Source organism: Pseudophryne corroboree, chromosome 2, assembly GCF_028390025.1.
Source record: "Pseudophryne corroboree isolate aPseCor3 chromosome 2, aPseCor3.hap2, whole genome shotgun sequence".
Lineage (NCBI taxonomy): Eukaryota > Metazoa > Chordata > Amphibia > Anura > Myobatrachidae > Pseudophryne > Pseudophryne corroboree.
Window position 1 is genome coordinate 16,968,216 of NC_086445.1, and position 20,444 is coordinate 16,988,659.

General features: G+C 49.8%; 1 protein-coding gene across 3 annotated transcripts in view; it reads right to left on the reverse strand.

Moving 5' to 3' along the window:
• Positions 1-20,444, reverse strand: part of ART1 (ADP-ribosyltransferase 1) — a 78,438-nt gene that overhangs the window by 16,296 nt on the left and 41,698 nt on the right. For 2 of the 3 annotated variants that reach the window (XM_063950862.1, XM_063950861.1), the window contains exon 3: positions 10,479-11,223. In XM_063950862.1, the coding sequence (XP_063806932.1) occupies positions 10,479-11,223 (745 nt within the window). Of the gene's footprint in view, positions 1-10,478; positions 11,224-11,653; positions 11,663-20,444 lie in introns of those variants that run through there. The other variant, XM_063950863.1, reaches the window with a different exon arrangement.

Below are 20,444 nucleotides of genomic sequence, written 5' to 3' on the forward strand. Positions count from 1 at the left end.
TCACACAGCTACCTCATTGCGCCTCTTTTTTTCTTCTTTGCGTCATGTGCTGTTTGGGGAGTGTTTTTTGGAAGGGCCATCCTGCGTGACACTGCAGTGCCACTCCTAGATGGGCCAGGTGTTTGTGTCGGCCACTAGGGTCGCTTATCTTACTCACACAGCTACCTCATTGCGCCTCTTTTTTCTTCTTTGCGTCATGTGCTGTTTGGGGAGTGTTTTTTGGAAGGGCCATCCTGCGTGACACTGCAGTGCCACTCCTAGATGGGCCAGGTGTTTGTGTCGGCCACTAGGGTCGCTTATCTTACTCACACAGCTACCTCATTGCGCCTCTTTTTTTCTTCTTTGCGTCATGTGCTGTTTGGGGAGTGTTTTTTGGAAGGGCCATCCTGCGTGACACTGCAGTGCCACTCCTAGATGGGCCAGGTGTTTGTGTCGGCCACTAGGGTCGCTTATCTTACTCACACAGCTACCTCATTGCGCCTCTTTTTTTCTTCTTTGCGTCATGTGCTGTTTGGGGAGTGTTTTTTGGAAGGGCCATCCTGCGTGACACTGCAGTGCCACTCCTAGATGGGCCAGGTGTTTGTGTCGGCCACTAGGGTCGCTTATCTTACTCACACAGCTACCTCATTGCGCCTCTTTTTTTCTTCTTTGCGTCATGTGCTGTTTGGGGAGTGTTTTTTGGAAGGGCCATCCTGCGTGACACTGCAGTGCCACTCCTAGATGGGCCAGGTGTTTGTGTCGGCCACTAGGGTCGCTTTGCTTACTCACACAGCTACCTCATTGCGCCTCTTTTTTTCTTTGCGTCATGTGCTGTTTGGGGAGTGTTTTTTGGAAGGGCCATCCTGCGTGACACTGCAGTGCCACTCCTAGATGGGCCAGGTGTTTGTGTCGGCCACTAGGGTCGCTTAGCTTACTCACACAGCTACCTCATTGCGCCTCTTTTTTTCTTTGCATCATGTGCTGTTTGGGGAGTGTTTTTTGGAAGGGCCATCCTGCGTGACACTGCAGTGCCACTCCTAGATGGGCCAGGTGTTTGTGTCGGCCACTAGGGTCGCTTATCTTACACAGCTACCTCATTGCGCCTCTTTTTTTCTTCTTTGCGTCATGTGCTGTTTGGGGAGTGTTTTTTGGAAGGGCCATCCTGCGTGACACTGCAGTGCCACTCCTAGATGGGCCAGGTGTTTGTGTCGGCCACTAGGGTCGCTTAGCTTACTCACACAGCTACCTCATTTCGCCTCTTTTTTTCTTTGCGTCATGCGCTGTTTGGGGAGTGTTTTTTGGAAGGGCCATCCTGCGTGACACTGCAGTGCCACTCCTAGATGGGCCAGGTGTTTGTGTCGGCCACTAGGGTCGCTTATCTTACTCACACAGCTACCTCATTGCGCCTCTTTTTTTCTTCTTTGCGTCATGTGCTGTTTGGGGAGTGTTTTTTGGAAGGGCCATCCTGCGTGACACTGCAGTGCCACTCCTAGATGGGCCAGGTGTTTGTGTCGGCCACTAGGGTCGCTTAGCTTACTCACACAGCTACCTCATTGCGCCTCTTTTTTTCTTCTTTGCGTCATGTGCTGTTTGGGGAGTGTTTTTTGGAAGGGCCATCCTGCGTGACACTGCAGTGCCACTCCTAGATGGGCCAGGTGTTTGTGTCGGCCACTAGGGTCGCTTATCTTACTCACACAGCTACCTCATTGCGCCTCTTTTTTTCTTCTTTGCGTCATGTGCTGTTTGGGTAGTGTTTTTTGGAAGGGCCATCCTGCGTGACACTGCAGTACCACTCCTAGATGGGCAAGGTGTTTGTGTCGGCCACTAGGGTCGCTTATCTTACTCACACAGCTACCTCATTGCGCCTCTTTTTTTCTTCTTTGCGTCATGTGCTGTTTGGGGAGTGTTTTTTGGAAGGGCCATCCTGCGTGACACTGCAGTGCCACTCCTAGATGGGCCAGGTGTTTGTGTCGGCCACTAGGGTCGCTTAGCTTACTCACACAGCTACCTCATTGCGCCTCTTTTTTTCTTCTTTGCGTCATGTGCTGTTTGGGGAGTGTTTTTTGGAAGGGCCATCCTGCGTGACACTGCAGTGCCACTCCTAGATGGGCCAGGTGTTTGTGTCGGCCACTAGGGTCGCTTAGCTTACTCACACAGCTACCTCATTGCGCCTCTTTTTTTCTTTGCGTCATGTGCTGTTTGGGGAGTGTTTTTTGGAAGGGCCATCCTGCGTGACACTGCAGTGCCACTCCTAGATGGGCCAGGTGTTTGTGTCGGCCACTAGGGTCGCTTATCTTACTCACACAGCTACCTCATTGCGCCTCTTTTTTCTTCTTTGCGTCATGTGCTGTTTGGGGAGTGTTTTTTGGAAGGGCCATCCTGCGTGACACTGCAGTGCCACTCCTAGATGGGCCAGGTGTTTGTGTCGGCCACTAGGGTCGCTTATCTTACTCACACAGCTACCTCATTGCGCCTCTTTTTTTCTTCTTTGCGTCATGTGCTGTTTGGGGAGTGTTTTTTGGAAGGGCCATCCTGCGTGACACTGCAGTGCCACTCCTAGATGGGCCAGGTGTTTGTGTCGGCCACTAGGGTCGCTTATCTTACTCACACAGCTACCTCATTGCGCCTCTTTTTTTCTTCTTTGCGTCATGTGCTGTTTGGGGAGTGTTTTTTGGAAGGGCCATCCTGCGTGACACTGCAGTGCCACTCCTAGATGGGCCAGGTGTTTGTGTCGGCCACTAGGGTCGCTTATCTTACTCACACAGCTACCTCATTGCGCCTCTTTTTTCTTCTTTGCGTCATGTGCTGTTTGGGGAGTGTTTTTTGGAAGGGCCATCCTGCGTGACACTGCAGTGCCACTCCTAGATGGGCCAGGTGTTTGTGTCGGCCACTAGGGTCGCTTAGCTTACTCACACAGCTACCTCATTGCGCCTCTTTTTTTCTTCTTTGCGTCATGTGCTGTTTGGGGAGTGTTTTTTGGAAGGGCCATCCTGTGTGACACTGCAGTGCCACTCCTAGATGGGCCAGGTGTTTGTGTCGGCCACTAGGGTCGCTTAGCTTACTCACACAGCTACCTCATTGCACCTCTTTTTTTCTTTGCGTCATGTGCTGTTTGGGGAGTGTTTTTTGGAAGGGCCATCCTGCGTGACACTGCAGTGCCACTCCTAGATGGGCCAGGTGTTTGTGTCGGCCACTAGGGTCGCTTATCTTACTCACACAGCTACCTCATTGTGCCTCTTTTTTCTTCTTTGCGTCATGTGCTGTTTGGGGAGTGTTTTTTGGAAGGGCCATCCTGCGTGACACTGCAGTGCCACTCCTAGATGGGCCAGGTGTTTGTGTCGGCCACTAGGGTCGCTTATCTTACTCACACAGCTACCTCATTGCGCCTCTTTTTTTCTTCTTTGCGTCATGTGCTGTTTGGGGAGTGTTTTTTGGAAGGGCCATCCTGCGTGACACTGCAGTGCCACTCCTAGATGGGCCAGGTGTTTGTGTCGGCCACTAGGGTCGCTTATCTTACTCACACAGCTACCTCATTGCGCCTCTTTTTTTCTTCTTTGCGTCATGTGCTGTTTGGGGAGTGTTTTTTGGAAGGGCCATCCTGCGTGACACTGCAGTGCCACTCCTAGATGGGCCAGGTGTTTGTGTCGGCCACTAGGGTCGCTTATCTTACTCACACAGCTACCTCATTGCACCTCTTTTTTCTTCTTTGCGTCATGTGCTGTTTGGGGAGTGTTTTTTGGAAGGGCCATCCTGCGTGACACTGCAGTGCCACTCCTAGATGGGCCAGGTGTTTGTGTCGGCCACTAGGGTCGCTTATCTTACTCACACAGCTACCTCATTGCGCCTCTTTTTTTCTTCTTTGCGTCATGTGCTGTTTGGGGAGTGTTTTTTGGAAGGGCCATCCTGCGTGACACTGCAGTGCCACTCCTAGATGGGCCAGGTGTTTGTGTCGGCCACTAGGGTCGCTTATCTTACTCACACAGCTACCTCATTGCGCCTCTTTTTTCTTCTTTGCGTCATGTGCTGTTTGGGGAGTGTTTTTTGGAAGGGCCATCCTGCGTGACACTGCAGTGCCACTCCTAGATGGGCCAGGTGTTTGTGTCGGCCACTAGGGTCGCTTATCTTACTCACACAGCTACCTCATTGCGCCTCTTTTTTTCTTCTTTGCGTCATGTGCTGTTTGGGGAGTGTTTTTTGGAAGGGCCATCCTGCGTGACACTGCAGTGCCACTCCTAGATGGGCCAGGTGTTTGTGTCGGCCACTAGGGTCGCTTATCTTACTCACACAGCTACCTCATTGCGCCTCTTTTTTTCTTCTTTGCGTCATGTGCTGTTTGGGGAGTGTTTTTTGGAAGGGCCATCCTGCGTGACACTGCAGTGCCACTCCTAGATGGGCCAGGTGTTTGTGTCGGCCACTAGGGTCGCTTATCTTACTCACACAGCTACCTCATTGCGCCTCTTTTTTTCTTCTTTGCGTCATGTGCTGTTTGGGGAGTGTTTTTTGGAAGGGCCATCCTGCGTGACACTGCAGTGCCACTCCTAGATGGGCCAGGTGTTTGTGTCGGCCACTAGGGTCGCTTTGCTTACTCACACAGCTACCTCATTGCGCCTCTTTTTTTCTTTGCGTCATGTGCTGTTTGGGGAGTGTTTTTTGGAAGGGCCATCCTGCGTGACACTGCAGTGCCACTCCTAGATGGGCCAGGTGTTTGTGTCGGCCACTAGGGTCGCTTAGCTTACTCACACAGCTACCTCATTGCGCCTCTTTTTTTCTTTGCGTCATGTGCTGTTTGGGGAGTGTTTTTTGGAAGGGCCATCCTGCGTGACACTGCAGTGCCACTCCTAGATGGGCCAGGTGTTTGTGTCGGCCACTAGGGTCGCTTATCTTACACAGCTACCTCATTGCGCCTCTTTTTTTCTTCTTTGCGTCATGTGCTGTTTGGGGAGTGTTTTTTGGAAGGGCCATCCTGCGTGACACTGCAGTGCCACTCCTAGATGGGCCAGGTGTTTGTGTCGGCCACTAGGGTCGCTTAGCTTACTCACACAGCTACCTCATTTCGCCTCTTTTTTTCTTTGCGTCATGCGCTGTTTGGGGAGTGTTTTTTGGAAGGGCCATCCTGCGTGACACTGCAGTGCCACTCCTAGATGGGCCAGGTGTTTGTGTCGGCCACTAGGGTCGCTTATCTTACCCACACAGCTACCTCATTGCGCCTCTTTTTTTCTTCTTTGCGTCATGTGCTGTTTGGGGAGTGTTTTTTGGAAGGGCCATCCTGCGTGACACTGCAGTGCCACTCCTAGATGGGCCAGGTGTTTGTGTCGGCCACTAGGGTCGCTTAGCTTACTCACACAGCTACCTCATTGCGCCTCTTTTTTTCTTTGCGTCATGTGCTGTTTGGGGAGTGTTTTTTGGAAGGGCCATCCTGCGTGACACTGCAGTGCCACTCCTAGATGGGCCAGGTGTTTGTGTCGGCCACTAGGGTCGCTTAGCTTAGTCATCCAGCAACCTCGGTGCAAATTTTAGGACTAAAAATAATATTGTGAGGTATTCAGAATAGACTGAAAATGAGTGGAAATTATGGTTTTTGAGGTTAATAATACTTTGGGATCAAAATGACCCCCAAATTCTATGATTTAAGCTATTTTTTAGGGTTTTTTGAAAAAAACACCCGAATCCAAAACACACCCGAATCCGACAAAAAAAATTCGGTGAGGTTTTGCCAAAACGCGGTCGAACCCAAAACACGGCCGCGGAACCGAACCCAAAACCAAAACACAAAACCCGAAAAATTTCAAGTGCACATCCCTAGGTACGTCTGCATGGATACATGCAGCACATGGGTAAAGAGCAGTATTTAGGGGTCTATGTACTAAGCCATGGAGACAGATAAAGTATCAGCCGATCAGCTCCTGTCATTTTTCTGTTACAACATCTTCATCATGGGGTCAGCCACCAGATAGCTGACCCCATGATGAAGGTGTTGTAACCGAAATGGGAGGCAGGGATGATCATGTACCTGTATGCGGACTACATCCACTGAACTTGGATGAGTATAATGCTGCTCTATGTTCTGAAGGCCTAAATGCTATTTTTATATGAAAGCATTTTTTCTAATTGGTGGTGTGCCTGACTCCTGGTGTTTGTCCCTTGTGGACTACTCAAGGTACGGATATATATATATATATAGAGATATATATATATATATATATACACACACAGCAGTCAGTGGCACTCACGGCTCCCAAATAGGGCAATGATGAGACACAGTCAATGTGCGGTCAGAGTTTCAATGTTGTTCAAATAAACATTTTCATCAGTACATAATAGACATACAATCACAGTACATACCTTTATACCCGTCCGAGGAAGTCCGTGGCGCCCGCCGGGTCTCAGTCCATCAATGGTGACGTCACGGAGGCGCGCCGGCCATGGCGTCACGGAGAACCCCGGACCGCCTGTGTAAACGATTAACAGCATAAGCTGTGTGATACATAACAAAGTTATTGCTCTTCAATGTTTGAGATAAGCTTGGATGGTTAGCAAGATTCCTAATACAAAGTGACACAATAAAGCAACATATAACAGCATATATGGATACAATATAATGCAAGGTCTGCTAAATAGCTGCAATAGTAGGGATGAAAACTTGACTTATTAACCTGGTAATGCACCCTATTAACCCTTCTAAAAAGATGTGAGGGATTGCATTAATTCAAAGAGAAACGGTTTGCGACATTAAACCCTGCTGTATTATGCTGCTAAGTTGTTTGGGTTAAAAGAAAACAGAGAACCCTGTAGGGAACAATATATTTAAATTATATAGTGGAGTATCAATCAATAAATAAATATATATGAACCAAAAGGCATGAGTCGCTTTTATTAAAGGAAACAATGTAAACCAGAGTGCTCGTTGAGCCCTCTAGGCGACAATGTGGCCAATAGGAAAATCCACTTGGCTTCGGCTTTGAGTAACAAGAGTCCCCTGTTGCCGCCTCGTTTAAGAGGAGGAACATGATCTATAATCTGATGTCTGAGGACGGCTAGTGAATGTTTAGCATTGAAGAAATGTCGTGCTTCTGATACTGCAATTTCTTCTAACATATTGCTTTATTTGTGATTTATAGACGACCTGTTATTATTATGGACGGGCACCAAGGAAGCACTTATAACGTTGATTGATACGCATAATGAGTCTTCATCTCCTGTAAAATTAACATATTGTATTGACACGACCAGTGTCAATTATCTTGACGTACAAATCACGATTTGTGATAACAAAATCGTCACTAACATGCATGTGAAACCCACTGATTGTAATAACATTTTACTTCCTTCCAGCCATCACCCTATTCCATTACGGAAAGGGCTTCCATACTCGCAAATGCTTAGAGTACGTAGGATAGTAAGTGATGAGACAAAAGTAAGTGCAGCATTAGATAAAATGATAGGACAATTTGCAGATAGAGGTTATCAGCTCTCTGAACTGCACTCCATAAAAACCAAGGTTATGAGAATACCCCGATCAAAATTGTTGAAACAAGCAAAGAAAAAAACAGGCCATAATAAATTTATTTGGGTTAATAAATTTAACACCTTAAGCCATAAAATTAATCATATTAGTAAAAAATTTTGGCCAATCATCCAATCTGACAAACAGTTGAGTTCATTCTCTAATACTCCTTTGATGCCAGCCTACAAACGGGGACGCAATTTGCGTGACCACTTAGTTGAAACTAACATCCAATTTCCACTACCTGTGGCATCTACTTCTAAAACTTTTCTCAATCCACAAAAGGCAGGATGTGTTTAGTGCCTGGGTTGCACTACTTGTAATCACATGATAGTGGGCACCAGTTTTTGCCACCCCTATACGGGCAAACGTTATAAAATCTGGTACAGGTTGACATGTTCCACCAAATTTGTGGTATACCTGTTAAGCTGCCCTTGTGGCCTACACTATGTCGGCAAGACTGAATGCCGATTTAAAGAGTGCATGGCGGGGCACCGTACGTCCATCAGAGCAGCTTTGTCAACTGGCAGAAGCGACCAACAAGTCGCACGACATTTCTTCAATGCTAAACATTCACTAGCCGTCCTCAGACATCAGATTATAGATCATGTTCCTCCTCTTAAACGAGGCGGCAACAGGGGACTCTTGTTACTCAAAGCCGAAGCCAAGTGGATTTTCCTATTGGCCACATTGTCGCCTAGAGGGCTCAACGAGCACTCTGTTTTACATTGTTTCCTTTAATAAAAACGACTCATGCCTTTTGGTTCATATATATTTATTGATTGATTGATACTCCACTATATAATTTTAATATATTGTTCCCTACAGGGTTCTCTGTTTTCTTTTAACCCAAACAATTTAGCAGCATAATACAGCAGGGTTTAATGTCGCAAACCGTTTCTCTTTGAATTAATGCAATCCCTCACATCTTTTTAGAAGGGTTAATAGGGTGCATTATCAGGTTAATAAGTCAAGTTTTCATCCCTACTATTGCAGCTTTTTAGCAGACCTTGCATTATATTGTATCCATATATGCTGTTATATGTTGCTTTATTGTGTCACTTTGTATTAGGAATCTTGCTAACCATCCAAGCTTATCTCAAACATTGAAGAGCAATAACTTTGTTATGTATCACACAACTTATGCTGTTAATCGTTTACACAGGCGGTGCGGGGTTCTCCGTGACGCCGCGGCCGGTGCACCTCCGTGACGTCACCATTGATGGACTGAGACCCGGCGGGCGGCACGGACTCTCTCGGACGGGTATAAAGGTATGTACTGTGATTGTATGTCTATTATGTCCTGATGAAAATGTTTATTTGAACAACATTGAAACGCTGACCGCACATTGACTGTGTCTCATCATTGCCCTATTTGGGAGTCGTGAGCAGAGGCGGATTTAGACCTAATGGGGCCCTAAGCGAAATACCGATTTGGGGCCCCCCTACCTCAAACAATCCATAGCACTATATTATTGTTCTGACTTATGCCCCCTTACATTACAGATGGAGTTCCGTCTGTGCCTGGGTCTATCACCGCGTCTGGGGCGCGCACGTGTCCATGACGCACATGCCCCATTCACTAGAATGAGAGCGTCTGTGTGCACTCCCGGCGAGGCTAAGCGGCGACCAATCAGACAGAGAGTGCCTAATAGAAGTACTGTGTGCGCGCGCGACAAAAAAATGGGTGTGGCCAATTAAAATGGGACGTGATACACAGACATATGCCCCCAATAGTGCAGTGCCAGATCCACAAATGCCCCCACAGTACCAGATCCACAAATGCCCCCACAGTGCCAGATCCACAATTGCCCCCACACTGCCAGGTATACAAATGCCCCCACAGTGCCAGGCATACATTTGCCCCCACAGTGCCAGATCCACAATTGCCCCCACAGTGTCAGGTAAATACCTGACACTGTGGGGGCAATTGTGGATCTGGCACTGTGGGGGCAATTGTATACCTGACAAGTATACAAATGCCCCCACAGTGCCAGGTATTCAATTGCCCCCACAGTGCCAAGTATACAAATGCCCCACAGTGCCAGGTAAACAAATGCCCCCACAAACAGCAGTGCTTACCACTGCTGCTGCTGCAGCTCCGTCGTCCGTCCGGCTGTGAGGGTATGGAGGAGAGCGCGGGCGCCGGCGTGTAGGACTTCAAACTAGCCGCCGGTTCGTGAGCCAATCAGAGCTCGCGGACCGGCGGCTCCTGATTGGCTGCCGGTCCGCGAGCTCTGATTGGCTCACGAACCGGAGCTGGTTTGAACTCAGCTACACGCGGCGCTCTCCTTCTTACAGCTGAGACATGCTGCCGCCGGACTGAGCGGCAGCGTGTCTCAGTAACACAAGCAGGGGGGCCCGGTTCAGGCCCCTTGGGACCCGCCGGGCCCTAGGTAACCGCCTTGGATGCATAGCAGGAAATCCGCCTCTGGCCGTGAGTGCCGGTGACTGCTGTGTATATTTATGGACACCCAATCCAGGGTTGTCACGTGGAGGGCACCGGCCTATTTATTATGAATTATCTTTGGAGGGAATGCTGCTGATCTCTATACATATATATATATATATATATATATATATATATATATATATATATTTATATCCTAACAGCACGGCATCTACTGTGAGGTTTAGGGACAATGTATTCCTCACCATTCCAGTATCGGGGCATATGACGTATTCAGGTGACATGTTTACATTAAAGGGTTTTTTAAAACAAAGTTGAAAGGGGAGATGTATCAAGCATCGGAGAGAGTTAAGTGGTGAAGTTGTAAAAGCACCCAATCAGCTTCTGTCATTTACCTAGCAGAGTCTACGAAATGACAGAAGCTGGTTGATTACTTTATCTCTCGCCAAGGTTGGATACATCTATCAGTAAATATAGCAGCCCATCTACATCACGGTATAGACAGGTAGGAGACAGAAGACATGGAAGAACATACAATAGAACACAAGGTAGAACATACGGGAGGAGGGATGGCATCTCACCCACCTTTCACGAGCTCACAGTTGTAGACACTAGACTTCTCCACAGAGTTCAGGGTTATATAATTCCTGTCTCTCTCCTTGATGAAGTTGGTCACCTTAAACTTCTCATAAGGTGGTATTAGCACCTCTTCCTCCCCAGGGAAGAAGGAGTAGTTCTTGATGTTGACACCATAGCAAGTATTGATGTTGAAGAAGGTGTCCTCTCCAAACATCAGAGCACTCTCATATTTGGTAGAAGAAGAAGTGAACTGTCCAAAGCGCACGGTTTTCCGAGGGTCAAACTTAAACCGAATTCCTCTTATCCCCCTGTAGACCCTGTAGCACGCCGGAGTTTCTATTACGTCCAGCAGCTGAAGAGCTTTGGTCAAGTAATAATGCAGGACCTTAAAGTTGAAATTCCTCAGGTAATACTGCAGGGATAGCCCAGCGTCCCTGACGGCATCATTGAAGACCTTGTGCAGAGGACCATTTATGGTGTAAGCAAGCAATGCTATGGCATACTCATCCTTAAAGTCCTTAGGTATCACCAAGCACCCCTTCTTCTTCTCCTCCCATTTAAATGCAGCTGTGTCCCAGGCGTCAGCAAACTCCTTATTTGTAGAATATTCGATTTTGAAGAGTTGAGGGATCTCGGCTTCCATCAAGTCGCTGCATCCTTTGTACTGATCATCAAAGGAGGAATCCGCCATGTCCAGGAAAAACTCCTTAGTAGAGAAGACATCTCTCCTGGACATCCGCCTACCATCCACCTGGCACAGACATCAAGGAATTGTCACTATCCCAGGCCCACTATACTTTAATCTCACAACAATCCCTAAGACACGACCAACTGAGGCTCATCCATCGAACGATCAGAAAAATTTCACTCCGTAAACAGCAGAATGGACATAGAGGCAGAATAACAGTCACACAGCCCGGATAAGGGGGAGCGGGGTTACAGGCAGGAGGGGGCTATAGAGGCAGAATAATAGTCACACAGCCTACATGAGGGGGAGCGGGGTTACAGGCAGGAGGAGGCTATAGAGGCAGAATAATAGTCACACAGCCTGCATGAGGGGGAGCGGGGTTACAGGCAGGAAGAGGGGCTAAAGAGGCAGAATAACAGTCACACAGTCTGCATGAGCGGAAGCGGGGTTACAGGCAGGAGGGGCTATAGAGGCAGAATAACAGTCACACAGCCTGCATGAGGAGGAGCGGGGTTACAGGCAGGAGGGGCTATAGAGGCAGAATATCAGTCACACAGCCTGCATGAGGAGGAGCGGGGTTACAGGCAGGAGGGGCTATAGAGGCAGAATAACAGTCACACAGCCTGCATGAGGGGGAGCGGGGTTACAGGCAGGAGGAGGCTATAGAGGCAGAATAACAGTCACACAGACTGCATGAGGAGGAGCGGGGTTACAGGCAGGAGGAGGCTATAGAGGCAGAATAACAGTCACACAGACTGCATGAGGAGGAGCGGGGTTACAGGCAGGAGGAGGGGCTATAGAGGCAGAATAATAGTCACACAGCCTACATGAGGGGGAGCGGGGTTACAGGCAGGAGGAGGCAATAGAGGCAGAATAACAGTCACACAGCCTACATGAGGGGGAGCGGGGTTACAGGCAGGAGGGGCTATAGAGGCAGAATAATAGTCACACAGCCTGCATGAGGGGGAGTGGGGTTACAGGCAGGAGGAGGGGCTATAGAGGCAGAATAACAGTCACACAGCCTGCATGAGGGGGAGCGGGGTTACAGGCAGGAGGAGGGGCTATAGAGGCAGAATAACAGTCACACAGCCTGCATGAGGGGGAGCGGGGTTACAGGCAGGAGGGGGCTATAGAGGCAGAAAAACAGTCACACAGCCTGCATGAGGGGGAGCGGGGTTACAGGCAGGAGGAGGGGCTATAGAGGCAGAATAACAGTCACACAGCCTGCATGAGGGGGAGCGGGGTTACAGGCAGGAGGAGGGGCTATAGAGGCAGAATAACAGTCACACAGCCTGCATGAGGGGGAGCGGGGTTACAGGCAGGAGGGGGCTATAGAGGCAGAATAAAAGTCACACAGCCTGCATGAGGGGGAGCGGGGTTACAGGCAGGAGGAGGCTATAGAGGCAGAATAACAGTCACACAGTCTGCATGAGGGGGAGCGGGGTTACAGGCAGGAGGAGGGGCTATAGAGGCAGAATAACAGTCACACAGCCTGCATGAGGAGGAGCGGGGTTACAGGCAGGAGGGGGCTATAGAGGCAGAATAACAGTCACACAGCCTGCATGAGGAGGAGCGGGGTTACAGGCAGGAGGGGCTATAGAGGCAGAATATCAGTCACACAGCCTGCATGAGGAGGAGCGGGGTTACAGGCAGGAGGGGGCTATAGAGGAAGAATAACAGTCACACAGCCTGCATGAGGGGGAGCGGGGTTACAGGCAGGAGGAGGGGCTATAGAGGCAGAATAACAGTCACACAGCCTGCATGAGGGGGAGCGGGGTTACAGGCAGGAGGGGGCTATAGAGGCAGAATAACAGTCACACAGCCTGCATGAGGGGGAGCGGGGTTACAGGCAGGAGGGGCTATAGAGGCAGAATAATAGTCACACAGCCTACATGAGGGGGGAGCGGGGTTACAGGCAGGAGGAGGCTATAGAGGCAGAATAACAGTCACACAGCCTACATGAGGGGGAGCGGGGTTACAGGCAGGAGGGGCTATAGAGGCAGAATAATAGTCACACAGCCTGCATGAGGGGGAGCGGGGTTACAGGCAGGAGGAGGGGCTATAGAGGCAGAATAACAGTCACACAGCCTGCATGAGGGGGAGCGGGGTTACAGGCAGGAGGGGGCTATAGAGGCAGAATAACAGTCACACAGCCTGCATGAGGGGGAGCGGGGTTACAGGCAGGAGGAGGCTATAGAGGCAGAATAACAGTCACACAGTCTGCATGAGGGGGAGCGGGGTTACAGGCAGGAGGAGGGGCTATAGAGGCAGAATAACAGTCACACAGCCTGCATGAGGGGGAGCGGGGTTACAGGCAGGAGGAGGGGCTATAGAGGCAGAATAACAGTCACACAGCCTGCATGAGGGGGATCGGGGTTACAGACAGGAGGGGGCTATAGAGGCAGAATAACAGTCACACAGCCTGCATGAGGGGGAGCGGGGTTACAGGCAGGAGGAGGGGCTATAGAGGCAGAATAACAGTCACACAGCCTGCATGAGGGGGAGCGGGGTTACAGGCAGGAGGGGGCTATAGAGGAAGAATAACAGTCACACAGCCTGCATGAGGGGGAGCGGGGTTACAGGCAGGAGGGGCTATAGAGGCAGAATAACAGTCACACAGCCTGCATGAGGAGGAGCGGGGTTACAGGCAGGAGGGGCTATAGAGGCAGAATAATAGTCACACAGCCTACATGAGGGGGAGCGGGGTTACAGGCAGGAGGGGGCTATAGAGGAAGAATAACAGTCACACAGCCTGCATGAGGGGGAGCGGGGTTACAGGCAGGAGGGGCTATAGAGGCAGAATAACAGTCACACAGCCTGCATGAGGAGGAGTGGGGTTACAGGCAGGAGGGGGCTATAGAGGCAGAATAACAGTCACACAGCCTACATGAGGGGGAGCGGGGTTACAGGCAGGAGGAGGCTATAGAGGCAGAATAACAGTCACACAGCCTACATGAGGGGGAGCGGGGTTACAGGCAGGAGGGGCTATAGAGGCAGAATAATAGTCACACAGCCTGCATGAGGGGGAGCGGGGTTACAGGCAGGAGGAGGGGCTATAGAGGCAGAATAACAGTCACACAGCCTGCATGAGGGGGAGCGGGGTTACAGGCAGGAGGGGGCTATCGAGGCAGAATAACAGTCACACAGCCTGCATGAGGGGGAGCGGGGTTACAGGCAGGAGGAGGCTATAGAGGCAGAATAACAGTCACACAGTCTGCATGAGGGGAAGCGGGGTTACAGGCAGGAGGAGGGGCTATAGAGGCAGAATAACAGTAACACAGCCTGCATGAGGGGGAGCGGGGTTACAGGCAGGAGGAGGGGCTATAGAGGCAGAATAACAGTCACACAGCCTGCATGAGGGGGAGCGGGGTTACAGGCAGGAGGAGGGGCTATAGAGGCAGAATAACAGTCACACAGCCTGCATGAGGGGGAGCGGGGTTACATGCAGGAGGGGGCTATAGAGGAAGAATAACAGTCACACAGCCTGCATGAGGGGGAGCGGGGTTACAGGCAGGAGGAGGGGCTATAGAGGCAGAATAACAGTCACACAGCCTGCATGAGGGGGAGCGGGGTTACAGGCAGGAGGGGGCTATAGAGGAAGAACAACAGTCACACAGCCTGCATGAGGGGGATCGGGGTTACAGACAGGAGGGGCTATAGAGGCAGAATAACAGTCACACAGCCTGCATGAGGGGGATCGGGGTTACAGACAGGAGGGGGCTATAGAGGCAGAATAACAGTCACACAGCCTGCATGAGGGGGAGCGGGGTTACAGGCAGGAGGAGGGGCTATAGAGGCAGAATAACAGTCACACAGCCTGCATGAGGGGGAGCGGGGTTACAGGCAGGAGGGGGCTATAGAGGAAGAATAACAGTCACACAGCCTGCATGAGGGGGAGCGGGGTTACAGGCAGGAGGGGGCTATAGAGGAAGAATAACAGTCACACAGCCTACATGAGGGGGAGCGGGGTTACAGGCAGGAGGAGGGGCTATAGAGGCAGAATAACAGTCACACAGCCTGCATGAGGGGGAGCGGGGTTACAGGCAGGAGGGGGCTATAGAGGAAGAATAACAGTCACACAGCCTGCATGAGGGGGAGCGGGGTTACAGGCAGGAGGGGGCTATAGAGGAAGAATAACAGTCACACAGCCTGCATGAGGGGGAGCGGGGTTAAAGGCAGGAGGGGGCTATAGAGGAAGAATAACAGTCACACAGCCTGCATGAGGGGGAGCGGGGTTACAGGCAGGAGGAGGGGCTATAGAGGCAGAATAACAGTCACACAGCCTGCATGAGGGGGAGCGGGGTTACAGGCAGGAGGGGGCTATAGAGGAAGAATAACAGTCACACAGCCTGCATGAGGGGGAGCGGGGTTACAGGCAGGAGGGGGCTATAGAGGAAGAATAACAGTCACACAGCCTACATGAGGGGGAGCGGGGTTACAGGCAGGAGGAGGGTCTATAGAGGCAGAATAACAGTCACACAGCCTGCATGAGGGGGAGCGGGGTTACAGGCAGGAGAAGGGGCTATAGAGGCAGAATAACAGTCACACAGCCTGCATGAGGGGGAGCGGGGTTACAGGCAGTAGGAGGGGCTATAGAGGCAGAATAACAGTCACACAGCCTGCATGAGGGGGAGCGGGGTTACAGGCAGGAGGAGGGGCTATAGAGGCAGAATAACAGTCACACAGCCTACATGAGGGGGAGCGGGGTTACAGGCAGGAGGAGGGGGCTATAGAGGCAGAATAACAGTCACACAGCCTGCATGAGGGGGAGCGGGGTTACAGGCAGGAGGGGGCTATAGAGGCAGAATAACAGTCACACAGCCTGCATGAGGGGGAGCGGGGTTACAGGCAGTAGGAGGGGCTATAGAGGCAGAATAACAGTCACACAGCCAGCATGAGGGGGAGCGGGGTTACAGGCAGGAGGAGGGGGCTATAGAGGCAGAATACCAGTCACACAGCCTGCATGAGGGGGAGCGGGGTTACAGGCAGGAGGGGGGCTATAAAGGCAGAATAACAGTCACACAGCCTGCATGAGGGGGAGCGGGGTTACAGGCAGAAGGAGGGGCTCTAGAGGCAGAATAACAGTCACACAGCCTGCATGAGGGGGAGCGGGGTTACAGGCAGGAGGAGGCTATAGAGGCAGAATAACAGTCACACAGCCTGCATGAGGGGGAGCGGGGTTACAGGCAGGAGGAGGGGCTATAGAGGCAGAATAACAGTCACACAGCCTGCATGAGGGGGAGCGGGGTTACAGGCAGGAGGAGGGGCTATAGAGGCAGAATAACAGTCACACAGTCTGCATGAGGGGGAGCGGGGTTACAGGCAGGAGGAGGGGCTATAGAGGCAGAATAGCAGTCACACAGCCTGCATGACGGGAGCGGGGTTACAGGCAGGAGGAGGGGGCTATAGAGGCAGAATAACAGTCACACAGCCTGCATGAGGGGGAGCGGGGTTACAGGCAGGAGGTGGCTATAGAGGCAGAATAACAGTCACACAGTCTGCATGAGGGGGAGCGGGGTTACAGGCAGGAGGAGGATATAGAGGCAGAATAACAGTCACACAGCCTGCATGAGGGGGAGCGTGGTTACAGGCAGGAGGAGGGGCTATAGAGGCAGAATAACAGTCACACAGCCTGCATGAGGGGGAGCAGGGTTACAGGCAGGAGGAGGGGCTATAGAGGAAGAATAACAGTCACACAGCCTTAGAGATGAGCGGGTTCGGTTTCTCTGAATCCGAACCCGCCAGAACTTCATGGTTTTTTTCACGGGTCCGAGCGACTCGGATCTTCCCGCCTTGCTCGGTTAACCCGAGCGCGCCCGAACGTCATCATGACGCTGTCGGATTCTCGCGAGGCTCGGATTCTATCGCGAGACTCGGATTCTATATAAGGAGCCGCGCGTCGCCGCCATTTTCACACGTGCATTGAGATTGATAGGGAGAGGACGTGGCTGGCGTCCTCTCCGTTTAGAATAGATTAGAGAGACACTTGATTTACTAATTTTGGGGAGCATTAGGAGTACTCACTACTCAGTACAGTGCAGAGTTTTGCTGATAGTGACCAGTGACCACCAGTTTTATTTATAATCCGTTCTCTGCCTGAAAAAAGCGATACACAGCACACAGTGACTCAGTCACATACCATATCTGTGTGCACTGCTCAGGCTCAGGCCAGTGTGCTGCATCATCTATATATATAATATTATATATATCTGTCTGACTGCTCAGCTCACACAGCTTATAATTGTGGGGGAGACTGGGGAGCACTACTGCAGTGCCAGTTATAGGTTATAGCAGGAGCCAGGAGTACATAATATATTATATAGTGAGTGACCACCAGACACACAGTGCAGTTTATTTAATATATCCGTTCTCTGCCTGAAAAAAGCGATACACACAGTGACTCAGTCAGTCACATACCATATCTGTGTGCACTGCTCAGGCTCAGGCCAGTGTGCTGCATCATCTATATATATTATATATCTGTCTGACTGCTCAGCTCACACAGCTTATAATTGTGGGGGAGACTGGGGAGCACTACTGCAGTGCCAGTTATAGGTTATAGCAGGAGCCAGGAGTACATAATATTATATTAAAATTAAACAGTGCACACTTTTGCTGCAGGAGTGCCACTGCCAGTGTGACTAGTGACCAGTGACCTGACCACCAGTATATATAATATTAGTAGTATACTATCTCTTTATCAACCAGTCTATATTAGCAGCAGACACAGTACAGTGCGGTAGTTCACGGCTGTGGCTACCTCTGTGTCGGCACTCGGCAGCCCGTCCATAATTGTATATACCACCTAACCGTGGTTTTTTTTTCTTTCTTTATACATACATACTAGTTACGAGTATACTATCTCTTTATCAACCAGTCTATATATTAGCAGCAGACACAGTACAGTGCGGTAGTTCACGGCTGTGGCTACCTCTGTGTCGGCACTCGGCAGCCCGTCCATAATTGTATATACCACCTAACCGTGGTTTTTTTTTCTTTCTTTATACATACATACTAGTTACGAGTATACTATCTCTTTATCAACCAGTCTATATATTAGCAGCAGACACAGTACAGTGCGGTAGTTCACGGCTGTGGCTACCTCTGTGTCGGCACTCGGCAGCCCGTCCATAATTGTATATACCACCTAACCGTGGTTTTTTTTTCTTTCTTTATACATACATACTAGTTACGAGTATACTATCTCTTTATCAACCAGTCTATATATTAGCAGCAGACACAGTACAGTGCGGTAGTTCACGGCTGTGGCTACCTCTGTGTCGGCACTCGGCAGCCCGTCCATAATTGTATATACCACCTAACCGTGGTTTTTTTTTCTTTCTTTATACATACATACTAGTTACGAGTATACTATCTCTTTATCAACCAGTCTATATATTAGCAGCAGACACAGTACAGTGCGGTAGTTCACGGCTGTGGCTACCTCTGTGTCGGCACTCGGCAGCCCGTCCATAATTGTATATACCACCTAACCGTGGTTTTTTTTTCTTTCTTTATACATACATACTAGTTACGAGTATACTATCTCTTTATCAACCAGTCTATATATTAGCAGCAGACACAGTACAGTGCGGTAGTTCACGGCTGTGGCTACCTCTGTGTCGGCACTCGGCAGCCCGTCCATAATTGTATATACCACCTAACCGTGGTTTTTTTTTTCTTTCTTTATACATACATACTAGTTACGAGTATACTATCTCTTTATCAACCAGTCTATATATTAGCAGCAGACACAGTACAGTGCGGTAGTTCACGGCTGTGGCTACCTCTGTGTCGGCACTCGGCAGCCCGTCCATAATTGTATATACCACCTAACCGTGGTTTTTTTTTCTTTCTTTATACATACATACTAGTTACGAGTATACTATCTCTTTATCAACCAGTCTATATATTAGCAGCAGACACAGTACAGTGCGGTAGTTCACGGCTGTGGCTACCTCTGTGTCGGCACTCGGCAGCCCGTCCATAATTGTATATACCACCTAACCGTGTTTTTTTTTTCTTTCTTTATACATACATACTAGTTACGAGTATACTATCTCTTTATCAACCAGTCTATATATTAGCAGCAGACACAGTACAGTGCGGTAGTTCACGGCTGTGGCTACCTCTGTGTCGGCACTCGGCAGCCCGTCCATAATTGTATATACCACCTAACCGTGGTTTTTTTTTCTTTCTTTATACATACATACTAGTTACGAGTATACTATCTCTTTATCAACCAGTCTATATATTAGCAGCAGACACAGTACAGTGCGGTAGTTCACGGCTGTGGCTACCTCTGTGTCGGCACTCGGCAGCCCGTCCATAATTGTATATACCACCTAACCGTGGTTTTTTTTTCTTTCTTTATACATACATACTAGTTACGAGTATACTATCTCTTTATCAACCAGTCTATATATTAGCAGCAGACACAGTACAGTGCGGTAGTTCACGGCTGTGGCTACCTCTGTGTCGGCACTCGGCAGCCCGTCCATAATTGTATATACCACCTAACCGTGGTTTTTTTTTCTTTCTTTATACATACATACTAGTTACGAGTATACTATCTCTTTATCAACCAGTCTATATATTAGCAGCAGACACAGTACAGTGCGGTAGTTCACGGCTGTGGCTACCTCTGTGTCGGCACTCGGCAGCCCGTCCATAATTGTATACTAGTATCCAATCCATCCATCTCCATTGTTTACCTGAGGTGCCTTTTAGTTGTGCCTATTAAAATATGGAGAACAAAAATGTTGAGGTTCCAAAATTAGGGAAAGATCAAGATCCACTTCCACCTCGTGCTGAAGCTGCTGCCACTAGTCATGGCCGAGACGATGAAATGCCAGCAACGTCGTCTGCCAAGGCCGATGCCCAATGGCATAGTACAGAGCATGTCAAAACCAAAACACCAAATATCAGTAAAAAAAGGACTCCAAAACCTAAAATAAAATTGTCGGAGGAGAAGCGTAAACTTGCCAATATGCCATTTACCACACGGAGTGGCAAGGAACGGCTGAGGCCCTGGCCTATGTTCATGGCTAGTGGTTCAGCTTCACATGAGGATGGAAGCACTCAGCCCATCGCTAGAAAACTGAAAAGACTCAAGCTGGCAAAAGCACCGCAAAGAACTGTGCGTTCTTTGAAATCCCAAATCCACAAGGAGAGTCCAATTGTGTCGGTTGCGATGCCTGACCTTCCCAACACTGGACGTGAAGAGCATGCGCCTTCCACCATTTGCACGCCCCCTGCAAGTGCTGGAAGGAGCACCCGCAGTC